Below are 19,455 nucleotides of genomic sequence, written 5' to 3'. Positions count from 1 at the left end.
CTAAAGTTTCAACCAATTTGTCCAGTACTGAAGTCAGGCTTCCTGGCCTGTATTTGCCAGAATCGCCTCTGGAGCCATTTTTAAAAATTGGCATCACGTTAGCTATCCTCCAGTCATCTGGTACAGAAGCTGATTTAAATGATAGTAACTTATTACTGTTTAATTTATCTATTTGTTCCAAAACCTCCTCTACTGACACCTCAATCTGGGACAGTTCCTCAGATGTATCACCTAAAAAGAATGGCTCTGGTGTAGGAATCTCCTTCATCCTCTATAGACCAATGCAACAAATTCATTTAACTTCTCTGCAATGGCCTTGTCTTCCTTGAGTGCTCCTTTAGCATCTCTATCATCCAGCGACTCCACTGATTGTTTGGCAGGCTTTCTGCTTCTGATGTACTTAAAAAAAAATTGCTGTTAGTTTCTGAGTCTTTTGCTAGTTGCTCTTCAAATTCTTCTTTGGACTGCCTAATTATACTTTTACATTACTTTTACTAACACCTGCTTTACTAACAGTCAGAATCACCCTGGGGAGTATTTTGCATGTAGCCATGTGAGAATAAAATCTCTGCTCAAGAAGTCATATTGAAATCAAAGTCTGTTACCCGAAAAATTGCAAACATCTTGCAATTATTTGATGAAACCTTATATGTAATTTTAATATGAAATAAATTTTAAGTAGTTGAAGCTGTTTACAGCAAATGTAACCAGTTGTTAAAATATAATGAGTATCCAAAAAATTATAAGGCACACCCAGATGTAGTCAATATAATAAGTTAGCCTGGGCCAAAAATGATACAAAGAAATTCAACTCAGAATTCAGTCCTCCAGTCACTGAACTAAAAAAAACCTGTAAGTACCATGACAGCGCTATTTAAAGTAACCATCAACCAACACAAAGAGAGAAAACAAGGACATATATAATGCTAAATATGGGATGTTATTAAACGGACATATGTATATTTAGCAATGTTTTAGCAAAGCCAAGTTATGTTTTGATACAAACAATTTAAATGTCATTTATAGTTTTCTTTTCAATTTATTTTTCACATCAGAGAAAATGTCCATTTCATTTTTAATCCAATATACCGAGTAACCTGAAGTGCCAGGAATGAAGTCATGTAGTTCCCCAAGGTATTTCTTCATCTCACTAGAAGAGACATAACCTACAAAGTGAAAATGTATAAACACTACAGAAACTACAGCACCCGGGCCAGTCTTTTTTACTGGACTTTCTGGAGTGTGGAATGAATATCCACAAAATATTGTTGATATGGGGTGGGGGAGAATCACAGACAAAGTTTCACAAACACAGAAATGCCTGGTACTTTATTACTATTTTCAGTGAGATTACATCAAATATTATATAATATATTTCAGAGAAGAACACTTTGTTGGGAAATACATGCAGCTCCTGAAGCTCTGCCATCATTTCCCCAGGGAAAGCAAGCACAGGATTGCAAATGTTATCAAATCATTAATAGTATGCACACAAGTTAAAGAAAGGCTTTTTCACTGGTGCAAATTGGAGAGAAAGAATCTTTATACTGGGAGTGATGTCCTTGGACAATCCTTCTCTCTACCCCATAGGGTGCACACTGAATGGTTCCTATGCATTAATGTAGTCTTGTTTGAAGAGTACTATGTTAATGCAAGCTAGGAACCTTTTAGTTTGCATCTGCTGCATTCACACAGGAGTGCTACAGTGCAGCACTGGTATGCACTGCTATTCATATCCCCATAGGCCAAACTGTTGGGCAATGTAGACATAGGCTTAGTATAGTGTGGGAATGAACTTGTCTACTAGGATAGAAATTCATTTCTGTGCAGAAAAGACAGGACCAAGCCTATGTATCACTTTAGTCCTGCTTAAGCCTTCAAAATAGAATTTAAGTTGCCCATAGGGTTGGCCCTCTGCACAGGGGTGAATTTCACAGTAGGTGAATTATACTGAAAATAATTAATACATGAAAAATATTGTAATAGAACCCCATACTGCACTTACCAGATTCAGGAATCTCTCATAATGATCAACTAAGAAAAGGGTCAGCCATAACACATCCTCTAGAAGGATACCTAGATAATGTGAACTTTCTCTTATCATCAGCATCTAATGACAAACCCTAAAGTACTCATGAAACTAGATGGAGTATCAGAAGCACAGGTGAGCTCCCAAAGGGTAAAAAAAAAAAAAAAAATGGCAAATACAGCTCCTATTTTTAGTAGGGGAAAAAGTGGATCCAGGGAGTTACTAGACCAGGGGTCAGCAACCTTTGGGAAGTGGCGTGCCAAGTCTCCATTAATTTAAGGTTTTGCGTGCCAGTAAAAGGTTTTGCATGCCAGACCAGCAGCGCGGATGGCAGATGGAATACCAGACCGGCAGCAGGCTGAGCGGGGCCAGCGGCCGGGACCCTGGCTGGCAGCAGTATGCCACTAAAAATCAGCCCACGTGCCGCCTTTGGCACACTTGCCGCAGGTTGCCGACCTCTGTACTAGACAGTCATTTTAACTTTGATGCAACATCTGATAAACTGCTAGAAATGTTAATACAGCATCACTTTTGATACTTGCAAACACGTAGAGAAATTAAAGTGATAAATAGGGGACAACCTGGATTCATCAAAAACAAATATCAAATCAATTTCAGTGAAAACTATACCCTTTGTTGAACCCAACTGTTAGAAAGTTCACATGGTGAGAAGGACATCTCACTAGGAATAGATGCGGAATTGCATGAATATTGATTGTATAGAATTTGCACAGAAAAGACACACTGCATGATTTTCTGCCTGCATTATAAAGAAATCAAGCATGAACAGGGCATAGAATAGGCCAATCTTTATCAGGATCACCCATAACATTGTTTGCATTTGTTCCATTTGGCAGAAAGTTCACCTATATTAATCTTTACCTGTCACCATGTTGTTCACTGGATAATCCTGAAGTGGACAGTATGCAAGTTTCCCTCCCACTGGTGTTTTTGATACTCTTTTTTCTTTACTGCTATAGAGAAAAAAAGTGTTATTTTTGCTTCTTTCGTTTACTTTTTAAAGCTTGCTTTCAGGAATGGCTGTGTTACTGGATTCGGCTATTCGTGGGAATTTCAAATTTTCCCTTCCCTGCCAATCTATAGTCAAGGCTAAGGGCCTAAATTCCACCAGCAAGAGCCCCTCATTTCTGAAGAAGTCCAGTTTGGCAAGATGGAAATTCTGCAGCAACCTCTGCTAAATTCACAAATGAAGGTTTTTATTGAATTAAATATGGAAATAAATAATACAATGGGTACAGAATCCATTGTCTTATTTATTTTGATACCAGGTTCATTTTATTTCAATCTGGCCTTCCATCTTCAATTTTCATTACACTGCAGATTTTTGTATTGAACATATAACCACAGTGCAGAAGTTGACAGGAGAGGAAGTTGAAGGTTTTGACAAGTAGGCAGGGCACAGTTGGGAACAAGTGGAATACAGTTTGGGATCCTGAGATAAATACATTAGCTGGATGTTCCTGCTAAAATGATCAACAGCAAAATAATTATGGTTGAGATTTACACTGTAATCATTAGGATTCAGAGTTATCGATCAATTGATATGTTATACCAGGTGTGGCCAAACTGCGGCTAAAGTGCGGCTCGCGGAGCCCCCCATGCCTCCCCATTCTCCACCTACCAGACTGGAAGGAGGAGATCAGGGCTTCTACTTTGCAGCGGGGTGGTGGGGCTAAGGGCTTCAGCCCCACAGGAGGTGCCTGCCGTGGCTCAGGGCTTCAGCCCGGCTCTTGCTGAAGCCCTGAGCACCAGCAGGCACCTCCCACAGGGTGGAAGCCCCACCACTCTGCCACAGGGCAGAAGCCCCAAGCAGGTGCACCCGGCTCTCGAACTTCTGAAGATTATCGTATGCGGCTCGGAAGATCAGTAAATTCGGCCACCCTTGTGTTATATGCTCATGTGCCTAAACAGCAGGACCTAAGCAATCCTAACATGGAAATAAAGAAAATACCTTCCATCCAGGTCTTTTTTGCCCTTTATTCTTTGCTCATCCTCTTTTATGCTAGTCTTTATTTCAACTGGTGTTAATTCATCAAGCTGTGGATGTCAACATACATTTTGATTAAATGCATACAGCCCCTTCTGACTTGATAAGGAAGCAAAGGAAAGTTCCTCTGATAACTATCATTTTCAATTTTCTGCCATTCCACGATAGGCACTATCAAATGCAAATTTTACACATGCATGCACACACACACACAAAACAAACTTTAAAAATCGCACAAACACCAAAACTGAAGTGGAAACAAAACAGTCTAACCTTGCCCTACAGAGTGGACTGGGGTTCACCTCAAGGGGGAAATAATCACACAGCTGTGTGATTCCTTTACTGTAACTGCCATCTACAGCCCTTACTTCCTATCTAGAATTTACTTTGGGACTGTTATCAAGTCCAGACCCATTTATCTCAGCTGCGGACACAGGACAGTGAAAGGTCCTTCAGCTGGGCTAAGCTTTTACTACTTAGGATTTTAACACTAAAATCAAACTTTGCAATATAAGGCAGCTTGTGTTGATCATGTTGTCCAGAAATCTTAGCCTCTGGCAGGAGGAGATTCTTGCATAGCAGTAATTTGCCTGGGGAGCAAGAGATCTGAACCCAAATTTTTGGCATAGTAGTACAAAGGACTACCATTAAGCTACCCAACCCAGCCAGCAGTAACCAGAGAAAGCACAAAAGCTTTGTAACCTGCTTCTGTGGGTTGAGTGCTTTATATCATTGTTGGCTTTTCTCAATCCATTTCATTATTTTTAAGAATACGGACATTGTTTTCTGGTGATGGTAGTGAATCCCTCTGCAACTCCATTTCCTGCAAGTTCTGAATGATTGCTTCCTGGATACCATGCAGTAGAAGGGGGATACACAGTAGGCCAAAGGCAGTAGTAGACATCTTGATTATCACAATTAAATCCCAAAAGCCAAAAACATTTGATCCACTGTTTAACTTGAAGCCCTGGAATGAAATCCTGCCTCCACTGAAGTCAGGCAAAGTTTTGCCATTGATTTCAATGGGACAGGATTTCACCCCGATGTGCATTTAGTACAACCTTACCTGTTCCATCAGGGAATCATTCATCTGCTCCCATATAAAACTACCAAGTTTTCTTCTAATTTCTGTAGTGAATAAAAATAAATTAATGTCAAAAGTATTACACAGTGGTATCTGTCCAGCAAAAATCAGTCAGCTAGCAGAGATGATCTTTAACCAAGTGTGAAACAAAACTGTAATGACCACTGATTGGTACCTAGGTCAGGATCTCTAGCAGTGGTTACACAGACTCCTTTGTCTCCGCACAGTAAACAGCAAAACAGGCCTCCCACTCCTGGCTAGACTTGCAGTGACTCTGCCCCATGCCAATGCAATCTGTCCCCGCCTTTGGATCAGTCCACCCTGTCCATGCTCTCTGAGGCTGGTGTGCGGTATGAGCTCAAAATAATGGGTCCTGTCGCATGGGCTCAGCTGTTCTGTCAGGTCCAGGCTGAGCACTTATAAGAGTCCCCTTTTACAAGCTGGCTCCCCTCCAAACAGCTCCCTGTCTCCCATAGCTCAGGGTTCCTGCTCTCTGCTTCTTCCTGTTTCCTGTCTGAATCTTCCCAGGTTGGTCCCCCATCTGCTCATTCACTCAAACCCTCCCGGGGGGTCCCTCTTTTTTTTCTTTTACATGGCATAGCAGACTTGACTGGCTAGTCCATAGCCATCACCAACTATAATTCCTAAATACCTAGGGATTTATATTCTCCCCTTAATTGATTAGATAACTTCTACATATGGAGGCATCCTTTCTTATTACCATAAGGCTTAATATCGAGTCTGAAAAAACAACTGCCGCTGCTGGGTGCATACTCCAGATCCAGTTTAACACTAGCATTATCGCCACCAGTTCAGCTGTCATGACAGCTACACAATCGGATATTCTTTTAGACATATTAATTCCTAATTTTGATACACAATATGCCATCCCTATTCTTCCTGTTTTTAATCTTTTGGACTCCCAAGGGTCAGAGTTAATTCTGTGTCCTTGTTTTGGAGAGGCACTCTGCTCTGCCTACCAGGTTTGTGAAGAGTAGCAGGGAGGAGAGAAAAAGGTGGGGTTGGAATGGCATTCCCCCCCCCCCCCCAACCAATCAGGTTTGTGGAGAGTAGCAGGCGGGGGGGGGGGAGGGGAGAGAGGAGAGAGAAATGGGGAGAAAGGAAGGGAAGAGCTTTTTGCCCAGCCCCACATCAACTGTCAAGATACCGGAAACTGCAGGATCCCAAACTCATAGGTGACTCCAATCCACTCATCTGCTAGGAAACAAATGGCCAAACATATTAGCAAAGCAATACCTGTGTAATGTCACATGCCCTGACTGGGGGCAGCTCATGGAGCAGCAGCATTTGTGAGTGAGATGGGCATGATCTCACTCACACTGCCAGCCTAGACCTGCACCTAGTAGAGGGGTAAGCACCACGAGCAGCAGTAGATTCAGATCTACCTGCACTGCAGAACTGTGGATGCCTCCAGTCCTGGGACACTCCCTATGCCCCTTCTCCCCCAGTACACCCAGACTGAGGTCACTGTAATTTGACCACGTATGTTAAACATCACCAACAGTCTCGGTTTTAAAACAATGATTAAACTGTATGCTAAATGCTCTATATTTTTCCTAACCTTCTTGTACACAGGCAGGGGGAAGGATGAAGTGACCCAAAGCCACTGTCTGTTTCATTTCAGAGCTGGCACTTGCATTTGCAGAGAGATAACAAGAATGAAAAATTGTAGCTTTACCCTCTATATAATCTAGGCTCTGGTGTATTCTAGAAGAAAGAAAAAAAAAAACAGAAAAAGCTTTTATAAAAAAGAAATGTGAAAAAAACAAATCATAATTATTTGAATGATCAATTTAACCCTAGAGTGTACCAAGGCTGGACACAGTGACTAATGAGTTTAAAGGGATTGTAAACTCTTTAGTGCAGAGACTGTCTTTTTGTTCTGTTTGTGTATGGTGCCTAGCACAATGGGATCCTAGTCTGCAACTGGGGCTGCTATGCACTATGATAAGTCAAATAATAAATAAGAATACTGTCATGCAACTGACCTACTTTAAATTGTTTCAATTGTTGTAAATATTAATATTTCAAAAGTTAATATAAAGCTGTCACAAAAAATAGAGAGCGGGGTGGCCAACCTGAGTCTGAGAAAGAACCAATGTACATTGCCAAAAAGCCACTGTAATACGTCAGCAGCCCCCCATTAGGCCCGCTCCCAGCGCCTCCCACCCACCAGCAGCCCCACCGATCAGCGCGTTCCCCTCTCCCCCCACACCTCCCAATCACCTGTTTTGTGGCATGCAGGAGGCTCTGGGGGAGGAGCGAGGGACCGGCAGGCTCAGGGGAGGGGGCGGGAAGGGGTGGAGTGGGGGCAGGGCCTGTGGCAGAGCCAGGGGTTGAGCAATGAGCTCCCCCAGGCACATTGGAAAGTTGTCGGGAGTCGGTGCCTATACAAGGAGCCGCATATTAACTTCTGAAGAGCCGCATGTGACTCTGGAGCCACAGGTTGGCCACCCCGATATAGAGCATGTTTTACATCCAAAATCATTAATTAAATATATAGTGCATGGAAACTGATATTACAGATACATTTTTATTTTGAAACAAATTATATGAAAAGCATTTTCTCTTTCACTATCTGTCAAGTCCTGACTTCAGGGTTGTGCATTTTTCCTGACAGTTGATGCAAGCGGAACTACATATAACTATGCCAGACAGGTAATAATTGGCATAGTTCTGTCAGAGGGTTACAGTGTTATCAGCTGGGGAAAACAAATCCTTAGCTCATAACTTGACTGGTAAATGCCTGCAAAGGTGTAGGGATAGTTATGAAATGACAGAATTAAAGTTAGCTTGAGTTTGGTAAAGAAAATAATATATTTGCTTTATGGTGCGTGGCTAGTAAGGAAAAGGCCCCAATCAGCAAGGAAAAAAAGGCCACATCAGCCTCACCAACCCACTGAAGCAAGGAGGCAGAGCCCACAGATCAGGTAAATATGTATTTTATATACTAAATGGCATGGCTGTGCAAACGGTTAAAGAAATGGTTCAAGTCCTTTGAATAGAAGTGAATATCTTTACATTGTTTCAAAGCCACAAAGTATTGACAAAAACCTGCACTTAATGTTTGGTGACCTGTTGGCCAGCACCATGCTCCAAAGCCTTCTGTGGCAGTAGTATCATCATAGTACACAATGGGGTGTTACTTCAGAACTGAAGCCAGTGATGTCATAAAAACTAAGCAGAAAAGGGAAAGTTTTTAGGTAATAACATGTTGAATTCCCGTTATCCTGATTAATAGGAGAAGGTGGTACATATGGCTAAAGTTAACAGAACATTGACAATTCCCTGTGTCATCTGTAAAATGTATTTAGCTGACATTTAATCTATACCAGCGGTCCACAGCTCGCCCGCATGCGGACCAATTAGCACACAGCTGTGGCCCAGCTGTGTGCTAAAATAAATTCAAAATGTGTTGCTCTGGTCTGGCAAGGGGTGGGCTGGCTGAGGGGGAGACAGTGTCCAGCAGCCTGCAGGAGCACTCCTGCCAGCAGGGGGCAGGCGATTGCCAGAGGGGGGCAGGGTGTAGGAGTGGGGGTCTCTGGGCAAGTTTGTGGAGCATGAGTAGAGCACATTGGGAACTAGAGGTTTGCAGGGGTGCTGCAACACCCCCAGGTTTTAAATGGGGCTCAGCTCCTGGCCCCATACCTCGGGATCCTGGCTGCCGGTCCACACCGGTTGCTCTGCTCCTGGCCAGGGGTCCCGAATGCCTAGCTCCACTTGGCAGGGTCCCTGGGTCCAGGTTGCAGGGTCCAGTTGCTGGCCACACATGGTGGGTCCACGGGTCCAGCTGCCGTGCCCAGGGTTGTGCTCCTGGCCCCACTCTGTGGAAGGGTCTCTGGGTGGGGGGGCGCTGGGCATAGGGGACTGTAGGGAGTTTTTGGACAGGTGACACTGTGGTTCTCAACCTGCAGGCCATAATGATAAATAGGTTGAGAACCACTGATCTATACAAATATTCACTTCATGATTGAGGATCTTTTACAGTCTTTTCTTCATTTTAAGCTTTGCAACTCTTCTTTAAAAAAAACCCACTGTCAAGCCCTCTTTTGTTTTTTGTATTTCCTTTCCTTTCCTTTGTTTGTAATAACTTAGCAGACTGAAAGTAAAATTTCTTTCCCTAGCAATTTGGCTGTTTTCCATTTGGAAAGTATTGATTTTTTTTCTCCCACCTTGTTTATAAAGACTGAATTTTCTATGTCTCTTGTTTTGATTACGTTCTTATACCTCAGCGACGAAGTCAGCAACACTCTGGGATTTGAGGTTGTCAGCTAACTGCTACAAAACCAGCTGGGAGAGCATAACAGCAGAAAACATTTCATTTAACTGTAGAATTAATGCTGGTTTGGAAAATTAAACTACTTTCCTTTTTTGCATTTAAGTTTTTATTAACAAAGGCCAGGTCTACACACACATTTTGTATCAGCATAACTATTTTGATTAGGGGAGTGATATATATTTTTAAACCAAAATAGCAATACAAGTACAACCCCTATTATGAATGCAGTTATACTGATATATAGGTGCCTTCTACTGGTATAGCTTTTTCCCCTTACCTTACAGGAATAAGCTATGCAGTATAAGCACCTTTAAGTTGTGTCACTTTAGCTGTACTAGTTAAAGCTGTACAACTTTTGCATATAGGGAAGGCCAAAGTGGTTTGCTATGAGCCTTACATATCTTGTCCAAGACATCTTACCTACAGTTTATTGTGGTTGTGATTTTCAGAAATGCTCAGTATTAGCCTAACACTGCCCCCTTTGAAGTAATTCAATGGGAATAGAGTTGAGCACTTTTAAAAATTCCATCTGTGTTTTTAATTTACTGCCATTAAATATTTAGATGGTTATTTAACACACTCATTAATGTTAATAATGTTTGTATTGCATTATGTTTTGTATATAATTAATTGCACAGATGAAAAACTCAAAAGGTTAGATGTATACGATATATACTCTCAGAGCTCTAACAGAGGCAGGATGCACAATATTTCCAAAACTATGGTAAGGGAATTCTCATAATCCATAACAAAAACAGGAAAAGGAAGGAGAATTCTGTTAGCTGAAGGCACTTTTAGAGAAGCAGGGGAGGGGTGATTAGGGTCAGGGCATATCCACAAACACTCCACAGATGAGAACACAGCCAAACAGCTACAAGAGTCAAACCTACAAAGTGTACCTCTGTGTATCAGGGTGTGAAGCATCACTGCTGAACAGGTAATCAGCACCATGATGAGTTGAAATCACGCCTCCTTCAGCCACTGCAAAAAAAAGAGCGCATATGGCACTCTTGGTTTAGGATTATTACCCCCAGTATATTCAGAACACCTTTATATTTGTGGAGGTCAATGTCTCCAGTCCTAAGGAACAAAATATGAACTTCTGCTTTTTACCTGACAGTTCAAGTCTAAAAATCTATGACTAGGGGTGAAGGCCAGAGGGATCGTTATTATCATCTAGTCTGACCTCCTGCATAACACAGGCCAGAGAACTTCACCCAATAATTCCTGCATCAATCCTACTCAGCCTAATGCAATCCTACTACAATTTATCTTCTCCATTGTTCGGCCATTTGAAATGTTTACAAAATCTCCAAAATGCAATATTTTGAGTTCTCAAACTATTTAAAAAATGTATTTGGAGACCTTCAAGGCCTTAGGACCAAGGCATATTTTCCTAACCCATCACTTTCTTATTCTGTGGCATATAAAAGAGTTCATTCAGTTCTTGGGAACTTATACACATTGTAACTGCCCTGATCAATCATTCTCCCTTGACAACAATCTTGCATTCATTCCCTATTCTACTTCCCCAATGGCTCACACTGGAACTCACAAGAGTAAAACAGCCCCTGCCAAGTGAAGTTTACAATAAGGCTGTTTCTGGTGTACTTGGAGAGCAGGAGTTTGGTTCACAGTCTGAATGAGCCCTCCTCAGGGCAGAAATGGAAGGCACAAGGAAAGGTGACTTGCAGACACATTTCCCCCTCCCTCTTTTAGAGCTGGCCAGCAACCTGCTCTAACTTTGGGCTTGTCCACACAAACACTTAGATCCAGGGCTTTGGAGCTGTGCTCCGGCTCCGCTCCAGCTCCCGGCAAAAACCTGCAGTTCCACTGCTCCGCGCTCCAGCTCCGGGCTCCGCTCCAAAGCCCTGCTTTGATCACAGCAAGCACTAGCCTGCCACACACTAAGTGTCCATGTGGACTCCGCTGCTGTGCACTAAAAGTTCCATATTGCACTTTGACCTACCCCACTTTGAAACAAGAGATTAAAATCTATGAATTAAGGCCAGAAGGGACCATTGTTTGCTCTCTTGTATAACACAGGCCGCAGAACTTCCCCAAAATAATTCCTAGTTCACTCTTTTACAAAAACATCCAATTTTGATTTAAAAGTTGCCAGGTATGAAGAATTCACCATGATTCTTGGCACATTGTTCCAATGGTTAATTACCCTCACTGTTAAGAACGTAGGTCTTATTTCCAGTCTGAATTTGCCCAGCTTCAACTTCAGGCCACTAAATCGCATAATAACTGTCAAGGCTGATTCCCCACTCTGGCACTTTGAGTGCAGAAGGTGGGGGCCCACAAGGATTCTAAAAATTAATACTGGCCATTCCAGGCTTGTATTAAACTCCCAAGGTCACAGATTCTCTCTGACCTTGGATGGGTAGATTCTGCCACCACCCAAGTGCAAAAACCCCTTTGAAAACCCAGGAAGAACTTGGGAATTCCTCCCTGTAGGGTACCCTCAAGCCCTTTCATTCCCCCGGGGAAGAGTTGAGAAAGAAAACAAAGGAAATCAGCTGTTGCCACCAGGTAATTAAACAACATTTGCACAAAGCTCTTAGGATACGAAAATCCAATCCTGTTCTTAAAAAAGGTAAATTTTATTAAAGAAAAAGAAAGAAAATACATCTGAAAACTTAGCCTATTACTAGATTTAAAAGAGCAAATACAATAATTAAGCATCAAGAATGGTTTTCTTGAAGTGCAGCTTAAAGGTTACAAGCAAAACGAAAGCATTTGGGGTTAGCACAGAGTTCATAAGCCATAAAGAAATAAACAGGGATAAACCTAATCACATCTTCCTAGACATTTCCTGATCTACTTACATATCTGGGGTGTCAAATGAGTAGTTTCTAGGTATGATCTGATGACCCCCCACCCCCTGCCCTTCATTTATCACAATAACTTTCTCAGCTAGATTAAATATTTAATAAACCAATCTTTTCAATATTTGTTCCCCATGGAGGTACTTAGACTGTAATCAAGTTATGCCTTAGCCGTCTTTGTTAAGCTAAATTGATTGAGCTCCTTGAGTCTATCACTATAAGCCACGTATTACAATCCATTAATCGTTCTCTTGGCTCTTCTCTGAACCCTCTTCGATTTATCAATATCCTTCTTGAACTGTGGAATCCAGAACTGGACACAGTATTCCAGCAGTGATTTCACAGTGCCAAGTAAGAGGTAAAATAACCTCTGTACTACTGCAAATTCCCCAATTGATACATCCAAGGACTGCATTAGCCTTTTGGCCACAGCATCACACTGGAAATTCATGTTCAGCTGATTATCATTATCCATCACAACCTCCCAATCTTTTTCACAGTCACTTCTTCCCAAGATAGAATCCCCCATTCTGTAAGTAGGGCCTCCATTCTTTGTTCCTAGATGTGTATGTGCCAAATATTGCAATCCCATGCAGTATCTTTGGGGACCATTGTATTCAATTTATGAATTGTTTATGTATGATTGTGTTCTAGTCCATCGGGAAGGGTTACCACAGCTCATCCAGAAACTAAAAACAGTGGAAGGTGATTACTCTGGGAATTGTAAACAACTCCAGAGAAGCATCACCCCCAGGGGTATTTGCAAATATTGCTTCAAACTGTGTTTTCCAGAGATTTAAACAAAGAAGAGGCTTTTGGTATAAAAACCTGATCCAGCAAATGGACAGGACCTTCTGGCCCGGGAAGCGGGGGCCACCCTTGTGGGTTGGAAAGACTTTGGCCTACTAGGGCCCCATAAGACTGATGGGTGATAAGCTTTTAGCATGTACATTTATTATTTTATATGTTTTTTCTGTAATGCTTTTACCTTAAGAATAAAGACACTTGCTTAGAAAGAGCTGTGTGTTAATTGTAAATGCTGGCAATACACTCACTGTTCATTGCCCCCTGAGAGAAACCAACAAACAGATGCTGGCTGTTAGGCAGACTGACTTGCTGGGGATGTCACAGTGTAAGGCAGCTGTGCAGCTTTAAAATCCCAATCAGAAAGGAGTGGGACAAGGGTCTCTAGCCAGAGCCAGGAAATGACTACAGACCTGTCTGGTCACTCCTGGAATGGACTATGGGGATAGGGGGGAATACAGGCACAGTTACCCTGAAACTGTGACAGTATACGTTTACATGGAGCTGTATTAAAATGCATATTGTTTGCCTGTGCCCAGCTTACCAAGTGATCCAGATTGCTCTATATCAGTGACCTGTCCTCTTCCTTATTCACCACTCCCTCACGTTGTTTCATTTGCAAACTTTATCAATGAGGATTTTGTGTTTTCTTCCTGGTCATTGATAAAAATGTTAAATAGCGTAGGGCCAAGAACAGATCCCCGCAGAACCCCACTAGAAACACACCCACTCAATGATGATTTCCTGTTTACCATTATATTTTGAGACCTATCATTTAGCTAGTTTTTAATCCAGTTAATCTGTGCCATGTTAATTTTATATCATTATAGTTTTTTAAATCAAATGTCATTTGTTACCAAATCAAATGCTTTACTGAAGTCTAAGTATATACATCAACACCTTTTTCAACTAACCTTGTAATCTCTTTAAAAATCAACTTCATTTGATAGGTTCTATTTTTCATAAACATATGTTGATTAGTATTAATTATGTTATTCTCTTTTCATTCTTTATTAAGTGAAGCCTGTATCAGTCGCTCCATTATATTGTCCGGGATCAATGTCAGACTGACAGACCTATAATTATCCCCAAGTCATCCCATTTACCCTTTTAAAACTGGCATATCAGCTGTCTTCCAGTCTTCTGGAACTTAAGTCTTTCAAGACTTATTGAAAATCAACATTAACAGTCCAGTGAGCTCCTCATCCAGCTCTGTTAAAAGTCTGGGATGCAAGTTAACTGGACCTGCTAATTTTAAAATGTCTAACCTTAGCTGTTATTCAACATCCTCTTCCAATACTAATGGAATGGAAAAAGAGCTATCATATGATATGACATCATCAGTTTTTTTCCCAGATACAGAACCAATATTTGTTGAACACTTCTGCCTTTTCTGCATCATTATTGATAATTATACTATTTCCATCTAGTATTGGACTAGTATCATTGTTTGGAGTCTTTTTGTTCACAGTGCACTTAAAAAACTCTCAATGACATTAACTGTCGGTCATAGAGTTCGCCTGGTGTCCCTTTGCTTCCCTTATCAATTTTCTACAATTCCTAGCTTCTGATTTATAATTATTACTGTCATCTTCCCCTTTCTTCCACTTGTTATATTTTATTTTTTTATAGCTGTCTTCACTTCCCCTCTAAACCAAGTCTCTTTTTTAACCATCTTGGCATTCTTCCTTGATTATGGTCTTTCGGGCATCTAATAAAGTGTTCTTAAACAATTCCCAATTATTATTCATATTTTTCTGATTAAATTCTTCCTCACAGTTGATTTGGCTCATAACTGTTTTCACCTTGTGAAATCGGCCCTTTTAAAAGCACCAAATGTGTGTGTGTATTAGTGGTCTAGACTTTATTCTGTTTTCACTTTACAAACGTGATCAAGTTATGATCATGTGTACCTAAGCACCCATTAATTTTTAGTTCTGCGATCTGTTCCACTTTATCTGTCAAGACAAGGTCTAATACAGAACTCTCCTGTGTTGGATGCAACACCTTGAGTTAGAATATTGCTATCTATAATATTTAGAAATGCCAAAGATGTTTTAGTACTGGCAGCATGTCATGTCTAGACTGGAAATAAGGTGTAAATTTTTAAGTGAGAGTAATTAACCACTAGGACAATTTACCAAAGGCTGTGATAGATGTTTTTCTAAGAGAGGTGGCTCAAGGAATTATTTTGGGGAGGTTCTCTGGCCTGTCTTACACAGGAAGTTACAGTAGATGATGACAATGGTCCCTTCTGGCCTTGGAGTCTATGGAGGTGTCAGTTAGACTGAAGCGACCCATGATCACAGTTAATTTTCCTACCCATTGTAGCAGGCTGTGCCAGGAGCCGGTCAGCCTGGTCCCCAATGAGCTCTGATGGTCTCAAAGCACTACCATACAGAAGTTCTGGGGTGCAGAAACTGGGGGCACAGGGACACGCAGCTGCTAGTAAGCACTATCACCAGCTGGCCCTGTGCTAAGTATCAGACATCCTCACACAGGCTGTGATGGTGCCCACAGGGCCATGCCTGCAGCTGGGAACAGCCCTTGTGAAGCAGCTCCAGGGGTGACGCTCCCCATCCGCTGCCCCATGTAGGACATGGGCTGTCAGCTGGGACCCCTCGCCAGGGACCCCTCAGCGTCCTTTTACCCCACCTGAGCCATGCGGAGGGAGTGGGCTGCCCTGGGGAAGGAGGGTGGCTCCCCCCAGGGCAGACCAGGCAGAGTCATAATGTGGTGCCTGGTGGGTGACCCTAGCCAGACACTCGTTGCTGCCCACTCAGCCCTGACAACGGCCAGAGCCCAGCCGGGGGAGGGGGGCTGCTCTGGCAGTAGGCACCTGCCCAGCGCCCCAGCTCCGAGACCGAGTCAGCCCCAGAGCGCTTCCGCCCGCACAGCCCCCGAGGGCAGGGTGCGTCACTGACTTCCCACCCCCGGCCTGTGCCCCCCTCAGCAGGGCCTGCCTCCACCCTCAGCAGGGTATGACACTGCCCCCTCTCCAGCTGGGCCACTCAGCAACGTTTGCCACTGCCCATGGGCGGCGAGTTTTTTGGGCCCTTGGTGCCTGGGCACCAGGAATATTCCTGGCCCGGGGCCCGGCTCCAGCCATGTTTGAGGCCAAGTCTCTCCCTCAGCCCCGCTTTCCGCCCCTGGGTGATTTAAAACGGCCCAGGGCCCCCACCAACCACCAGCAGCACAGCAGAGCTGAGTGGCTTCCTCTCTGCTCACCCCATGTGGTACCGGCCCCTCCCTGCAGCCCCTAGGCAGGGTGGGTCTGTGTCCCGCCCCTGTGGCCAATAGGAAGCTGCAGGGGCAGTGCCTGGGGTTAGCAGCATGCGGAGGCCCCCCAGGAACCCCAGGTAAACGCCACACCCCCAACCCAGAGCCTGCACACAAACTTGCTCCCAGAGCCTGCACCCTTCACCCCCTCCTATACCCCTACCCCATCCCAGAGCCTGCACCCTAATCCCCTGCCCAGGGCCTGAACCCCCAACCTAAACTCCCTCCCAGAACCTTAGGCAGGTGGGGGCAGAGTTTGGGGGGGGGCGGGCTCTGGGCATCCTGGGCACCACCAAAATTACTACAAACCTGCCAACCCTGCCGCCACCCACCTCACGCCCCCGTCAGCGGGGTGTGGCCAGTGCCATCCCGACCCATGCACAAAGTACGCAGCTGCATAGGGCAGCAAGAAAGCTGCGTGAGGCTCCATCCCCTGCCCCGCCTCTTCCCCAAGGCCCGTGCCCCGTCCCCATTCCATCCCTTCCCCAAAGCCTCCACCCCTGCCCCGCTCCCCTGAGGAGGGCCGGGCCTGCACGCACCGGCGGCGAGCGCGGGCGGGCGGTTCCCCCCCCGGGGGGGGCTCCCTAGGGCCCAAGAATAACTGGCCGCTCGGGCCCCCCCCTCACCCCACAAATCGCGGAGTTCCCGGCTGACGCTCTGCGAGAACCAGGCGCTGCGGCCCCGGAACATCCCGACACCCGCGCCTCAGAGCGAACTCCCGGCCCTCAGCTTGGCGGACAGCGTGGAGGAGGGGCCTGGAGCACTGTCCCGCCCACCGCCTGTTTCCGGGCTGTAGGGGGAGGGCCTGGCGCACTGCCCCGCCCACTGCCTGTCTCCGGGCTGTATGGGGCGGGGCCTGGAACACTGCCCCGCCCACCGCCTGTCTCCGGGCTGTATGGGGCGGGGCCTGGAGCACTGCCCCGCCCACCGCCTGTCTCCGGGCTGTAGGGGGAAGGGCCTGGCGCACTGCCCCGCTCACCGCTGTCTCTGGGCTGTAGGGGGAGGGCCTGGCGCACTGCCCCGCCCACTGCCTGTCTCCGGGCTGTATGGGGCGGGGCCTGGAACACTGCCCCGCCCACCGCCTGTCTCCGGGCTGTATGGGGCGGGGCCTGGAACACTGCCCCGCCCACCGCCTGTCTCCGGGCTGTAGGGGGAGGGGCCTGGCGCACTGCCCCGCCCACCGCCTGTCTCTGGGCTGTAGGGGGAGGGGCCTGGCGCACTGCCCAGCCCACCGCCTGTCTCCGGGCTGTATGGGGCGGGGCCTGGAGCACTGCCCCGCCCACCGCCTGTCTCCGGGCTGTAGGGGGAAGGGCCTGGCGCACTGCCCCGCTCACCGCTGTCTCCGGGCTGTAGGGGGAAGGGCCTGGCGCACTGCCCCGCTCACCGCTGTCTCTGGGCTGTAGGGGGAGGGGCCTGGCGCACTGCCCCGCCCACCGCCTCTCCTGGGGCCGCGGAGAGTCCATAATGCGGCTTGATCACAGCGCCCTTAAACAGACACGCTCACCCCTCGCGTCATATTCATTGTATTTCTCTTTTGCAAACTTCTCTGTTTATTAACTGCAACACGTTATAGTCAAGAGATCAGTCGAACAAAGACAACAAACAACTTGGCTTTCAAGCAAAGTTATACAGTGAGAGCCTGTATGTATAAACTCAACTGGGAAAATGTAAATTATAAGTTTATTTAAAGAATGGCCCCCTGGCGGAAACTCACAAGTCCAGCCAGGCCAGACTCCGTTCAGAAAAGAGAATACTAGTACTGTACACAGCTTTCAGATGAACTGCAGTAAGTGCTAAATATTTTTAACATTAACAAAAAAGTGAATATAAACTCTAGATTCTAAGAGGATGCAAAAAAGCAGTGTGTAAGGATGCATCCCCATCATCATTATGACTTTAATGAGCAACAACAATTAACCAGGAAAAAAAGCTGTCAGTAATATAAGTTTTCAACTTTAAATCTGAAAAACAATATAATACAAGTGTCCAGCACTTATAGTAAGGACTGCATTCTTCTCTCACCCTGGTGTAAGCCTGCTGTAAATCAGAGAACAATCAGGCCCTGAGTATTTTCCATTCCTAAAGATATGTCCTTGTATCAAACCAAGTATTCATGGCAGAATTTTAGGGGTCCACTTTAACTTCCTCTAGCAATTTTAGGGGTGAAAATTATTTCTTTGTCATTAAGATTTAATAAAACTGCTACCCTAAAGCACTGCTCTATATGTAAGGGCTTCTTGAATGTTAAGGACTACTAGATTGTAATGTGTTGACAGGTGGTGCTAGTTAGATCAAAGACTTCTGCTCCTTCATAGATCTCTGGAATCTGGACATTTTCACTTCTCACATGTTCTCCAATATTTCCACACTTCTTTAGAGGGCTCTACAATTCTGAGTTGTCAGTGCTATGATCTGCACCCACTGAGCTCTATGGGAGTTTTGCTATGGACTTTAATGAAAATAGGGTCAGGCCTCAAGTAAACTTGTTTCTTTTCTATAACATCTTTCTCATTGTCCAGTATTTTAGTCATGCCATGGTTTGACTGCCTCTGTGCTCCTCACTCATCCCTTATGATTGTTTCCATTGGAAAAAAAGATGTCCTTTTACGTTCGTTTAAAAAACTGGCTCATGCCAATGGACTTCAGTGACCTCTTAGCTGTTCAAACTTCAGTACGGTTCTTGGTCTCCATTTGCTACTTTTTGTGTTTAGCAATAGCCTCTGTGCAGCTGTCAGAAATTCACTGCTGTTCTTTGTATTAGGTTCTGTTCCTGCCCCCTTCTAATTGTATTATTTTAAAACAAATCTATCTGTAATGGCATTTTGGGCTGTATAAGTAGGGGCATTGCCAGCAGATCGAGGGACGTGATCGTTCCCCTTTATTCGACATTGGTGAGGCCTCATCTGGAGTACTGTGTCCAGTTTTGGGCCCCACACTACAAGAAGGATGTGGAAAAATTGGAAAGAGTCCAGCGGAGGGTGACAAAAATGATTAGGGGTCTGGAGCACATGACTTATGAGGAGATGCTGAGGGAACTGGGATTGTTTAGTCTCCAGAAGAGAAGAATGAGGGAGGATTTGATAGCAGCCTTCAACTACCTGAAGGGGGGTTCCAAAG

At 44.7% G+C, this 19,455-nt stretch overlaps 1 protein-coding gene across 5 annotated transcripts; it reads right to left on the bottom strand.

The window, feature by feature from the left end:
- Positions 1–921: 921 nt before the first annotated feature.
- Positions 922–17,091, bottom strand: TERB2 (telomere repeat binding bouquet formation protein 2). 5 transcript variants are annotated; one of them, XM_054043077.1, is made up of 7 exons: positions 16,965–17,091; positions 10,312–10,402; positions 6,704–6,849; positions 5,104–5,165; positions 4,002–4,087; positions 2,912–3,003; positions 922–1,166 (listed from the first exon to the last, which is right to left on the bottom strand). In XM_054043077.1, exons 1-7 carry the CDS (start codon positions 17,026–17,028, stop codon positions 1,021–1,023), a joined length of 687 nt encoding a protein of 228 aa, XP_053899052.1. In that variant the 5' UTR covers positions 17,029–17,091; the 3' UTR covers positions 922–1,020. The 5 variants fall into 5 exon arrangements, with proteins under 5 accessions (XP_053899052.1, XP_053899053.1, XP_053899055.1 ...); XM_054043078.1 differs by having other exon boundaries at positions 2,912–3,000; XM_054043080.1 differs by having other exon boundaries at positions 6,821–6,849.
- Positions 17,092–19,455: the final 2,364 nt, after the last annotated feature.

This window comes from Malaclemys terrapin, chromosome 10 (genome assembly GCF_027887155.1).
Source record: "Malaclemys terrapin pileata isolate rMalTer1 chromosome 10, rMalTer1.hap1, whole genome shotgun sequence".
Lineage (NCBI taxonomy): Eukaryota > Metazoa > Chordata > Testudines > Emydidae > Malaclemys > Malaclemys terrapin.
Note: the sequence above shows the minus strand (reverse complement) of the source record. Positions and strands in the feature narration are given on the sequence as shown.

Bases quoted from the DNA above. Each gene is read 5' to 3' on its own strand.
- TERB2 (XM_054043077.1), bottom strand. From the start codon at position 17,028: ATGTTCCGGGGCCGCAGCGCCTGGTTCTCGCAGAGCGTCAGCCGGGAA. The intron at 10,403-16,964 runs GTGAGGGGGGGG...TTTTTTTTGCAG, and splicing joins GGAACTCCGCGATTTGTGGG to TGGCTGAAGGAGGCGTGATT. The intron at 1,167-2,911 runs GTAAAGATTAAT...TTCACTTTGTAG, and splicing joins AGTGAACAACATGGTGACAG to GTTATGTCTCTTCTAGTGAG.